This window comes from Panthera pardus, unplaced genomic scaffold, assembly GCF_024362965.1.
Source record: "Panthera pardus isolate Hobbes unplaced genomic scaffold, ASM2436296v1 HiC_scaffold_15, whole genome shotgun sequence".
Classification (NCBI taxonomy): domain Eukaryota; kingdom Metazoa; phylum Chordata; class Mammalia; order Carnivora; family Felidae; genus Panthera; species Panthera pardus.
In genome coordinates this window covers 10,571,478-10,584,219 of record NW_026526710.1, presented here as the reverse complement: position 1 = coordinate 10,584,219, position 12,742 = coordinate 10,571,478, and the positions used below count along the sequence as shown (strand labels likewise).

General features: G+C 46.4%; 1 protein-coding gene across 1 annotated transcript in view; it reads right to left on the bottom strand.

The window, feature by feature from the left end:
- The window catches only part of CCDC60 (coiled-coil domain containing 60), a 162,088-nt gene that overhangs the window by 48,177 nt on the left and 101,169 nt on the right, over positions 1–12,742 (bottom strand). The window contains exon 3 of the mRNA XM_019467310.2: positions 6,022–6,192. Within this exon, the coding sequence (XP_019322855.2) occupies positions 6,022–6,192 (171 nt within the window). The remainder of the gene's footprint in view (positions 1–6,021; positions 6,193–12,742) is intronic.

The following is a 12,742-nucleotide window of genomic DNA, read 5'->3' as shown; positions in this document are numbered from 1 at the left end:
CCCAACTGTTACAGTCCTTAATCTCTGGTTTTCTGTCGCCTCTCAACCACAATAACAAGACAAATTCTACCCGTTGTTTTTTTCACCTTTTCAGCTGAATTTGCAACTGAAAAACGAGGTCATTGAGTGCAGTGGGAAAGACTGCTAGCAGGCAGAAATCTTTCGGGACGTGCTTGATTTCCTTTTTCCCTTTGCCGACTTTGTCAGACTTAAAACTTTTGTCTGAAAGAACTGATCCTATGGTCTTGGATCCAGGGAGGGGAGGGGGGAATAATCTCTCCTGCTTTTATAATGCACAAGATCAAATACCTCGTTAAAAAAGTATTTTAAACGAACACTTGTCTTTTTGATACTCCTGTGATTGGAATTATATTTATAGCACCTGGCTCTTAGATGAGAGATGCTTTCTAGCCTGCCTGGAAATTAAGATTTTTAGCCATAAATCTGAGGATTTTAGGTAATTGAGGCCCACAGAGATCAAAGTCACCTTATTGCATAATAATAGCTAGCAGTTACTGAGGGAGTCTCCTTTACCAGGCTCTGTTCTAAGCAGTTTCCTTCAGTCCTGAATAACCAGCCTGGGAGTTTGGTACCATTCGTAAGGGTGAAGGAGGCTCAGAGAGGTACGGTGACTTACCCAAAGTTAAATAGTCGTATGGGGGAGTCCTGTGCTCTTAACCACTACCCTGTACTGGTATGGAGAATCCCAGTGCTATTTTATAACCCCTGCTTCCCCACCTGCATTTGATGGCTACACTGCAGTCATGGCCTCCAGTTTTATTTTAATAACCAGACTTGTGCAGCTCATAGAATCCACCAGATAAGACACAGCGAGACCGATGTCTGTGAGAAGGATGATCTCATGCATATTTAAACTTATTAAACTTTAAATAAACCATGTCTCACACACTGAAACATGGATGGGAGAAGAGACAATTGTGTTCTCTGACCATGGATTAAAACCCCATCCAAACAAGGGAGACGTGGCAACAGAACTATTTAAATAGCTGCAGGAGAATCTTTAAAAGACTCCTCTCCCCCTTCCCCAGTGCCTGTTCCTGTGCCCATTCATCTGAGTGCGGCTTGTTCAAAAAAAAAAAAGCCATGAGTTCATTCCTTCTCTGTCAGGGAAAGCCTGCCAGCTGGCTAGTATCACTGGGAGTACCAGACTCTAAGCACCATCAGGCTCAGGGAAGGTAGACTTTGCACTAAGCTCTTGGAACCCTCGTGGAAAGAGTAAGAACCCCCTTACTGGTTGAGTAACCTTCTGTCTATCATGTGCCCCTGTCCCGTGAGGATCCTTCATTGGTAGCCCGGTGGGTGGCTGGATGCGGGTGGCTCAGGCCATGACTTGCTTGCTTTTTTTTTTTTTTTTCACTCTGAAGATAATGTTGCTGACTTTGTCAAAAGATGACACCATCAACACCTTCCTTTTTCAGCCCTGGCCTTCCTAATCAGAAATGCTGGCCACTGGCAGTTCTGGTGAGCTGATACTGCTGGTCTAACCATGTCTCTTTCTATTCAGCATTAAAAATCCTGCTCATGAATCATACTTCCGGGGATTCTATACAGTCTCTCTTTTCACCCCCTAACCAGGAGGGGATGGACATTGTGAGACAATAGAAGCCGTATATACTGGTCTCTGCCCCTGGCTTCTGGGACAGAGCTCCTAAAATCCTTGTCATTTCCTAAGTGGCAGTAGCACTAGGAAGATCTTTTGTTCTAATATTTGGTCTTAGACTCTGGTTCTTGACACAGAACTTCTAAATCCTTTGGAATTTCCTGCGTGGTCGGAATGTCTTTTGTTCTAATGAGGCAACTCTTGGTGGGCTCCTGGATAGTTTCAGGATGAGGGCTGGTCGCCAGAAAGACCAGGCCATCGCTTTTATTTTTTTTTTTTTTTAAATTTTTTTTTTTTTCAACGTTTTTTTATTTATTATTTTTGGGACAGAGAGAGACAGAGCATGAACGGGGAGGGGCAGAGAGAGAGGGAGACACAGAATCGGAAACAGGCTCCAGGCTCCGAGCCATCAGCCCAGAGCCCGACGCGGGGCTCGAACTCACAGACCGCGAGATCGTGACCTGGCTGAAGTCGGACGCTTAACCGACTGCGCCACCCAGGCGCCCCAGGCCATCGCTTTTAGAAGCCTGGAACTTTCAGCCCCACTCCCCATCCTGCAGGAAAGGGGAGAGGGGCTGGCGACTGAGTTAATGATAGATCATGACTACGTAGTGAAGCCGCCATAAAAATCCCAAAAGTTCTGGCTTGGTGAGTACATCCGCATTACAGGAAGGTGGCACTCCTCAACTCCAGGGGGACAGAAGCTCTTGATTTGGGACACTTCCAGGCCTCACCCTCTTTATTTATTTACCTCTCCGTCTGGCCGTTCACCTGCATCCTTTATTATATAAGTAATTGGTAAATGTAAGTCAGTGTTTCTCTGAGTTCTGTGAGCCACTCTATGAAGTGATCACACCCGAGGAGGGGGGTCATGGGAACCCTGATTTATAGCCAGTCAGAAGTACAAGTGACAGCATGGGGCTTGTGATGTGGGGACAGTCTTGTGGGACCGAGCCCTTAACCTGGGGGATCTGATGCTACCTCCTGGTAGATAGCGTTAGAATTGGGTTGGATGGTAGGATACCCAGCTGGTGTCATGGAGAATTGCTTGGTGTGGGAAGAAACCCCACACATCTGGTGTCAGAAGTGTTGTGAGTGTGGTCATGGCATTACAGTAAAGGGGAAACATGGCAGGAGTGTTTTTCCTTCACGGGCACTTCGGTGTGCATCCTCATGATGCTTTGTTGTGCTCCTACCAAATGTGGGAGGGACTGTCCCTTAATCCTTTTCATATCTCAGTGCCCCCAGAGGCCCTGCACGTAGTAGGTCTTCAATATATAATGATCGGTTGTGCAGTGAGAAGGGGCCTGGATCAAAGTAGCCTTCTCACCACCAAACTTACTTTCCAATTGGCCAAGATGAAGGTCCAAGAATATCTTGCACTAAAGGGCCATTGATTCCTCACTGAAGATCTTGGAGGGAAACAGAGAAATGGATTTACGTCTCACACTATGAGGCAGAACCTCATGAAAATCTCCATTAGATGTCTCTGTTCTCGAGGGTCCTGGGTGGCTCAGTTGGTTAAGTGTCCAACTTCAGCTCAGGTAGTGATCTCACATGGATTCGAGCCCTGCTTTGGGCTCTGTGCTGACAGCTCAGAGCCTGGAACCTGCTTCGCATCTGTGTCTCCTCTCTCTCTGCCCCTCCCTGTTCATGCTCTGTGTCTCTTTCCAAGAAATAGACATAAAAAAAATTTATAGACATCTCTGTTCTCTCCTAGTGGTGGCTGCCTTTTCTCTTTTCTGTCCCCTAAAAGGTCCATTCTGCCTCTTAGGTGAAGCACTTCTGCTCTTTCTCTGTATCTACATACTCCCTTAAATACTCCCTGCTCCCCTTAAAAAGACTTCTCTTTGGGATGCCCACTCCTTAAAAGGCATGGCATGGGGATGATAAATCATAAATATTTTATCTCATCTTAGAATGGATAAGTGAGTTACTAAATGAATGCACAAATGGCAGGCTAGCTTATTTGGATCGACCCTTAGGGTAAAAATAATCAAGAACATTGGACAAAATAGCAAAAAAAAAGAAAAAAAAGCAAAGAGCTGACACCAAGTGGGAATCTTTGAGCCAAAATGAAAGCCAGAGATATAAGCAAGCATGGGTGCTAACTTGGTGTTAACGACATTTACCAATTTAGAAAAGGTTAACTTTTCCTTCTAAAATAGCACGCAAGGGGATGCCTGGGTGGCTCAGTCGGTTGAGCATAGGACTCTTGATTACAGTTCAGGTTTATGATCCCAGGGTCTTGGGGTGGAGCCCTCTGTGGGGCTCCGTGCCCAGTGTGGAACCTGCCTAAGATTCTCTCTCCCCTGCTCACTCTCTTTTTCCCTCTCTAAAATAAAGTAAAGTAAAATAAAATAAATAAAATAAAAAATTTAATTTAATTTAAAAAAAAAGCACACAGGGCAAGGAGGAGAGAAACCATAGCCCAGGGTCTGCACAAATGAGGCGTCAAAGAAAAAGCCCTTCTTACAATAAGCTGGGATTCCCAAGGGCTGCACTTTCAGGAAAGAGTATCTACAAATGTACCAGCCTCTCATAGTCCTGCACTCGGGGTTTGTATCTATCACCTGGAACCTTGAGCTTTAAGGAGATCCCCGACCATTAGCATTCTGGGAAGTGAAACAAGCCAGATGCAGAAAAGTCACACATTGTAGGATTTCACTGATAGGACCCTTGTTTTTGAGAAGCACATATTGGTACTTCTCTGAGTTAATACTGCAAAGAACATAATTTGGGACATGTTGCAGAGGAGAGGGGGTATCTGCTGTGGATTCCATTTGCTCTGCAACCTGGCAATTTGGGTCCCTGAAGCCCTAGCACAGTGGCTCTCAACCTCGGCTCCACATTGGAATCATCTTGGGGAACTTTAAATGTTCATTTATTTTTGAGAGAGAAAGAGACAGACAGAGCACGAGCAGGGGAGGGGCCGAGAGAGAGGGAGACACAGAATCCGAAGCAGGCTCCAGGCTCTGAGCCGTCAGCACAGAGCCCAACATGGGGCTTGAACTCACAAGCCGTGAGATCATGACCTGAGCTAAAGCCAAGCGTTCAACCAGCTGAGCCACCCAGCACCCCCATTTTGGGTAACTTTAAAAAATACTTTGTCCAGGTAAAACCCCCAGAGATTCTGACATAATTGGTATGGGAAGCACCCTGGGCATTGCTATTTTGTGCTCTCTCACTGCATCCTTGAGATGTGGTGAGCTTAGGGTCCTCCTACTCTGCTGTCTTTCCCTGGGCATTGGTATTTTAAAAACTGCCCAGGCAATTCTAATGTGTAGCCAAGGTTGAGACCACTACTGCTCTAATAGGACAATGGCTCCGGGGGCAGTCCGTTTCTACCACATATTTCCTTTCTGCCTGCCTCAGCACCTCCTTTCTATCCTGATTTGTGCCTCATTCAGTCTGCACAAGCTATGTATCCCAGGAGTGTGTCCATGCAGAATGGCGCAGCCTAGGAATTTTGGTGTCACTCAAAAATTGGGACTCAAGGATGCTTTCTAACTTATGACCTTAGTCACAGGGGAACTAGGTGAGCACTTCTAAATTTTTGTCCTAATCTGTAAAAAGGGGGTAATAATAGCACCTATGTAAGGAATGTTTTGAAATTTAGATGAGAAGATATGTATAAAGCACATAGTAGACACTCATAATTATTGTTGTGGTTGTCACTGTCATCATCACTGTTGCTATTACCAATGTGAATGGACATTTCATAATGGGCCAGTCTGTTGATGGTCCTCTCCCAACCAGAGAAAGACCTTTTTTTATGGAAGGAGGGGGCTACTGTATTCAACAAACCAACAAACATTTCTTGTGCACCTGTTTTGGGTAGACACTGAGCTAGGATTTGGGGATACAGCTGAAGGCCTAGAATAGAGATATTGACGTGGGTTAAGGTGAACCAGCACACAAACACCTTACAGGAACCCTGAGTCCAAATGAGATCTGGAGGGGGTTGGGCTGAAATCCAGGAAGTATCAGGAAAGGGTAGCATTTAAGCTGGGCTTTAATGATAAGTAGAACTTCAGTTGGAAGAAGATGTGGGGAAGGGTATTTAAGGCCCAAGGAACAGCATGGGGAAGGGCCTAGAGGTAAGGGCAAGCCTGGTAAAGAGAGGGAAAGAAGCATATTTGGGGACCAGCAAGAGTTCTTGTATAGCTCTTGGCATCAGACGCGAGGACAGATATCTGTAGTAGAAGATGCTCCATTGGGTCCCAGAAGGTGAGGCTGACAGGTAGGTTGGAGCGGACTAAAAGAAACGGTCAGACGCCACACCCCAAGATGGGGCTTCCAGTCTGAGACGGCTGCCATCCCTAGCCCAACCAGGTGGTGTTCACTCTGCGTGGCCCTTCCCCGGACTGTGGACACTGTAGCTACCGCCGTCTACTTACGTCAAAAGAATATCACCATAGTGGACTTCTGAGATCTTTTTGGCTGGCTGGAATTTATGTCTTTCTTCCTCTTTCAGTTTCTGAAGGTACTGTTGCTTCTTTTTCAAGGCACTCTCCTCCTGCAACATGCTAAAGTAGCCGCGGCCTGTCTTCACCAACCGAATCAACATGCTGGAGGTGGGGGGTGGGAGGAAGAGGGAGGGAGAGACATCAACAGAGTTGAACCGACCGTTAAGATGATGCTGTATTGTCCTGGGACTAAGCATCTCTGAAGGGCACTCTCCTACCTGCAGGGCAGGAACCTTCTTGCATTTGGCACTCCGGGGTCAGATGGACCTGACCTTGAATATTTAACCTCTCTGGTCTCAGTTCCTTCCTCACTCCACAATTCAACAAATATTTATCGAGCACCTACTATGTGCCAGGTACTCTGTTAGGTGCTATGAAATGGGCATAATAATCTGCACCCTACAGGATCAGATACCTTCATGCATGGAAAGGGGCTTATCCATGATAATCAGTAGCAGATCAGTACTGTAAGGCCCAGGCCCCTTGGCCAAGGCTGCCTTCTCTCAGATTTGCCTAAGTGCTCACCCTTGCTTCACATTTTCCTATGGCTGCAGAAGTGGAGTGAATAAGGTCTACGGGAGCTTGTTGTGTTAGATGACATAGGTTGAGACCTCACGATTCTTTTCTTGCTGACTCAGCCACTGGTTTCTAATCAGACGTCTTGATACTGGCCAAGACGTTCTGCGCCTGATGGTCCACACAACTCCCCGACTTTGCCATTTGTCACCTTGGGGTTGGAACTCGGCAGCACTGTGCTGGAGAAGGAGTGGACACATCTCTCGGTCTGTCCCCCTGTCTGACTCTCTGGGAAGTTGTCAGGCACCATGTTGAACCACCGCCATGTTTCCCCAGGCATGAATATTGGTTCTGAGATTCAGTTTTATTCTTAAGATCCCTGTTGAACAACCAATATGTACTAGGGATTGTGCTGACCATTGGGGACACAGTGATGAACAGGACCCTGGGTCTCTAAGAGTACGTGGAAAGTCAGTGATGACGCAGAAAGATGGCGGTGGGAAGGACTCTGAGCTTTGTAGGAAGAGGGCACCGAATTCAGACCAGGGGGCAGTTGGAGACATCTTCTGGATGAAGTGACATCGCCTTTCCTTTTTTCTGAGTACCTCTTTCCCTCTCCTGTCTTTCCCTTGCTCTCAGTTTTGGATGGGAATATTCTCAGCAAGCTATCATGGTTAGATTCTGATATGACCAATTAATCCTTGTTCCTTTTCTAGGAAGAGTTAAGGTATTACTGAGGGCATTTTCTTTTCAGCAGTGGACTCTTGCATTGTCCATTGGGAAAATGCTGGGAGGCAGGAGGTGGGGCTTTTCCAGTATTTTTCAAATTGCGTCTCACAGTGATAACTTTTCATTCATTTATTTCTCTGGTGGGCATTGCCTGAAAACCTGCTAGTCTAGACACCTGTGAGGAGACTGAAGTTACAGAAAGCAATAAGACAAGGCATCTGCCCCCAGAGAGTTCATAGTATCATAGAGGAAGCACACCCAGAAACATACACTCTGAACACTCCAGTGCAAAGAGCTACAGGAACCTAGAGAAATCTAAGAAGGCTTCCTGGAGGAAGTGACATTTGGGATAAGTAGGAATTTACCAGTAGGAAACATGGGAAATGGCATACGAGTGGATGGAATAGCAGTTGTAAATGTAAAGAGGTGTGTTAGGGACTAAATATTTGTGTCCCCTTCAAATTTACATGTTGAAATCCTACCCCCCACCCCCAGCATGATAGTATCAGAAGGTAGGGTTTGGGGGAGGTAATTAGGATTAAATGAGGTCGTAAGGGAGGAGCCCTCATGAAAGGGATTCTTAGTATCGTTGTTAGAGTCACGGGAAAGCTTGCTTCCTCTCTCTACTGCCCACCCTGTGAGGATACAAGAAGCCAGCAGCCTACAACCCGGAAGAGGATCCTCGCCAGAACCTGACCATGTGTGCACTTGATCTCAGACTTCCAGCCTCCAGCACTGTGGGAAATAAATTTCTGTTGTTTACAAGCCACGTAGCCTATGGTAGTTTCTTAGAGCAGCTGGAACGGACTAGGACAGGTGAGTCTGAAGATGGCCCGTTGAGGAAAGTACAAGAATCTTTAAAAAGCTGGAGCACAGAAGGAATGTGGGAGAGTGGCCAGAGCTAAAGCTGGCAACACTGGCAGGGAACAGGTGGTGCAGGGCCTTGGGGTCTGGACGGAAGCGAGCCCCGATCTGGGAGTTGCTAGAAATAGAACTTCTAGAAATGCTTCAGGAATCTGCAAATGTTTGAGTTTTCATGAACAGTTTTCTAAGCTAATAACAATACAAAACCCACAAAACATCTTGTTATACACCAGATCAATTCCATTTATACAAGCGTTTCCTGCCATTTCTCTTGCATTGACCAGTTGTGCAGTGCACAACTTTTCATATCTCAGCGTGTTTGTGGGTGTGACCTCCAGTCACTGCCAGCCAGATGGCAGTTGTATTGTGTTTGTTATCACCTACACACTCAAACTTGGTTGTTCCTCCTAACAGCCTGATCGTACAACAGCCCCCTGAATGTTTTAGATCACAAAACCACTGGATCATGAGCTGGGGTCTGAAACATTCTTTTTCTCCTTCCTTCCTTCCTTCCTTCCTTCCTTCCTTCCTTCCTTCCTTCCTTCCTTCCTTCCTTCCTTCCTTTCTTTCTTTCTTTCTTTCTTTCGACATTTCCTTATAATCAAGACAGTGCCAATATCAAAATTTGCAGACTGGGGGTCAGCAGCTAGGAAGAGACTCTTGGAGACAATAGCAAAGCATCCTTTTAAGAAATGCTGCATCCAGAATGGTTGACTTGGAGTGGAACCGTGTGATTCAGAAGAGCTGGGCTCTAAATGTGAAGACGTTTGATGAAAACCTTAAACAATGTATTTTCTCTTATAGTTTCCCCTTTTATGCAAACAGAGAGCGATCTATAAAAAATTGTCTAGGACAGTTAAGAAGAGCTTTTAAAAATTAGGACACCCTATTTTTAGGAAATAAAAATTCTAAAGGATAAGCAAGCATTGTCTTAATTTAATTGACAGTGTTTTTATTTCACTCTGTTTTAAGTGATGTGTCTTAGCTTCAATGGCAGCTGAGACGAAATAATGGTATTTGAGTTTCTTATAAATGTGTCAGTGTCAGGTCATCAGTGATCTTCTTCTGAACTTAGACCCTGCTTCTTAGCTCCTGTCAACTCTTCTGAGTGTCTACACTACATGCCACATGTCCAACCCAGCCAGCCGATTGCAGGCAGGCATCAGGCATTATCTGCCCAGTTCATATTCTTGCCACAGCAAAATGATCTCTCAGTTTCCTTTTAGACAAAATTTCCCAAAGTGAAACCACATTACAGATAAATTTGGCCCGGAATTGTCAGTTCTAGGTGCTTTTGCCAGGCTTTTATTTATTTACTTACTTAAAAAAATACTTTTTAATGTTTGTTTACTTTTGAGAGAGTGAGGAAGCAGGGGAGGGGCAGAGAGAGGGGGACAGGGGATCCAAAGCAGGCTCCGTGCTGACAACAGAGAGCCCGATGCGGGGCTTCGAACTCACGAACGGTGAGGTCCCGACTTGAGCCGAATGCTTAACCGACTGAGCCACCCAGATGTCTGCCCCACCTGGCTTTTATTTTTAAGTGTAGGAATGCGAGCTGGTTGATAGGATGTGGAATTCGTGTTTGAAACAACAGAGTGCTTCTGTTTTGCTTTTGAGCCTCTCTGAATCCACTCATCAAAGAGTGTCCTCAGGTTGCAAGATTACCCAGTGAAGAGAAAACTGTTACCATTGGCAACCCCTTAATTTCACAAATGACGGTTTTCTTGCTGTAGCACAAACAACAAATGCAGAGCTGACCTGGGGACTGAGGCTCATGTGACAGCAACCACTGTTGTGTTACTTCTCAGAGACCCCTCGCGCAAAATTTGGTTCGGAGGTTGAAACTGACCCCACAGATGCACCAAAACTGTGTTGAAGCGACTTAATACTCATGTGATGAGGCTTTCTGGGCAGAGCAGGAAAGGCTCCCAAACAGGTCTGAAATCATGGAAGGTTCACTGCTTAGGGTTCTGTCATGGTCAGGGAGTGGGGCTGGGGTGAGCGGTCCCTCATCTGTGGCTTGAGCTTCCCTCCGGCACCTGGACTTTCTTATTAGCTTGCCCAGACGTGGACAGAAGAGCAAGAAGTGGGGGGCGCTTGAAAGCTATCAACTTGTCACACGTCAAAAATGGAGTCAGATTCCTTATTGCATTCATTCACACCCAACTCGCTGCATCATTATCAACCATTCGACAAAAATGTATCGAGTGCTTTGCCGGGAGCCTGCCAGGCTCTATTCTAGGTGCTGAGATAACAGCAGCAAACAAAAGAGCCACAAAATTCCTGCCCTCATGAAGCTCATATTCCAGGGGGAGTGGAGACAGACAAGCACAGCGAAGTAAACTGTAGGCAGTATGCTAAGTGCTGTGGAGGAACATAAAGTGGGGGCATGAGGAGAGTGACTGCCAGGGGTGGGGAGGTTTGATCCACGAAAGGTTTTGCTGAGAAGGTGTCATGCCGGTTTCTGGGGGAAGAGTGTTTCAGGTAAAGGGAATATAGCATATGCAAAGGCCCTGGGCAAGTCCAGTTAGATTAAGAAAGTTTAATTTTCATTGATAAAATGTGATATTGCACCATCCATGTGTGCTACTGGTATATTGTATTTGCTTTAAATTTTTTAAAATGTTTTTTTAAATTTATTTTTGAGAGAGAGGGGGGTGGAAGGGGCAGAGAGAGAGAGAAAGACACAAGCTCCGAAGCAGGCTCCAGGCTCTGAGCTGGCAGCACAGAGCCTAGTGTGGGGCTCGAACTCACGGACCTTGAGATCACGACCTGAGCTGAAGTCGGACGCCTAACCAACTAAGCCACCCAGGCGCCCCTGTATTTGCTTTAGATATTGGTGTTCTCTTTAAGATTTATGGCAGAATGGTCTTGCTCTAAAAAAAGGAAGGAAGGAAAGGGAGGGGGGGAGAAGGAGGGAAGGAAGGAAAGGAGTGGGGGAAGGAAAAACTGCTGCTCTGGGCACCTGTTGCCTCCCCACAACCTTGTTCCTGGGTGCTACTCCAGGAGGCAGTAGATTTTACCATTTTAATTAAGAAGCTCATTGCTAATCACTCAATCTAACATCCTCTTGTGCAGTAACAGAGCTGTAGAGGCCCCTTTCTGCCATTGGACTTCAGGAAGACTTAAGTACGTAATAAATCATGCAGATAAGAGGCCTTTGTATTGAACTAGGCAGTGATGTGCTTTCACGTCTGTGGTAGAACTCAGCCGCACCCTCCCAACCCCCTCACTTCTGGATGCATGAATTAATTGATTTATCCTCACAGTAGGTCTGTGTTGTAGGTACTGCTGTTGTCACTGGGTCTCATCCCAGTGGATTGAATGGGTGGAGTCCAGCGGTCCAGTGTGCTGCTTTACAGAATGTCAGAATGTTTCTGTTAGAAAGTCTCACCTGCCTTCCCTGGAAATCACTTTCATTAACTTTAGAGAATCTGTGGGCCACTGGGTCCTTGACTGACTTGAGAGGATTGTCATTGACTGGCAGGTGTCACAGCGCCCCTTGAGCTATGAAACCTCCCTTGGTGTCCTCTAGATTCCTTTAGGGAGTGAAAGGTTGTCACTGAAAGCTGTCTGTCCCAGGACACACCATGGTCTTTAGGGGCAGGGAGTGGGGACAGGCATGGAGAAGACTCATCATGTGTGTTTACTGTGCACAACAGTGGAGGGGGTCCCACTGACACGGGACAGACCTGGCCACTTTGGTTTGCTTTGGGCTCTGATTTCAATGTGATGGGACAAAAGCCTCTGTCTTCCCCTGAAGAACCTGTAACCAACTAGATCCTGAAAGGTATGTATTATGGATTGAGTTGTGTCTTCCCACAATTCACAGGCTGAAGCCTTAACTCCCAGTATCTCAGAAAGTGACCTTATAAGGTCACTGCTGATGCAATTAGTTAAGATGAGGTCATGCTGGAGTAGGGCGGGCCCCTCATCCAATATGACTGCTGTCCTTATAAAAAGGGGAAATTTGGGGCCACCTGGGGGGCTCAGTCGGTTAAGCATCTGACTCTTGATTTCGGCTCAGGTCGTGATCTCACGGTTCATGGGACCGAGCCCTGCGTTGGGCTCTGTGCTGACATCGTGGAGCCTGCTAGGGATTATCTCTCTCCCCCTCTCTCTCTCTGCCCCTCCCCTACTCATGCATGTGCACGCTCTCTCTCTCTCTCTCAAATAAATAAACATTTTTTTAAAAGGGGGGGAAATTTGGACACAGGCAAGCACATGGGGAGAATATGAAGCCATATGAAGATGAAGGCAGAGATCGGGGTGATGTTCCCACAGGAAGGAGCACCAAACACGGCTTGCAAACCATGAGTAGCTGGGTGGAGGCATAGAACAGAGTCCCCCTCACAGGCCTCAGAAGGAACCAACCCCGCTGACACACTGATCTTGGACTTCTAGGCTCCAGAAGTGTGAGACAACACATCTCTGTGGCTGAGCCACCCGGCTGGTGGTGCTTTGTTATGGCAGTGCCAGCAAACTGTTACATAGTGTGATCAGATATCTAGGCCGGCACGCATGGGACAGCCAGCCTCACTGT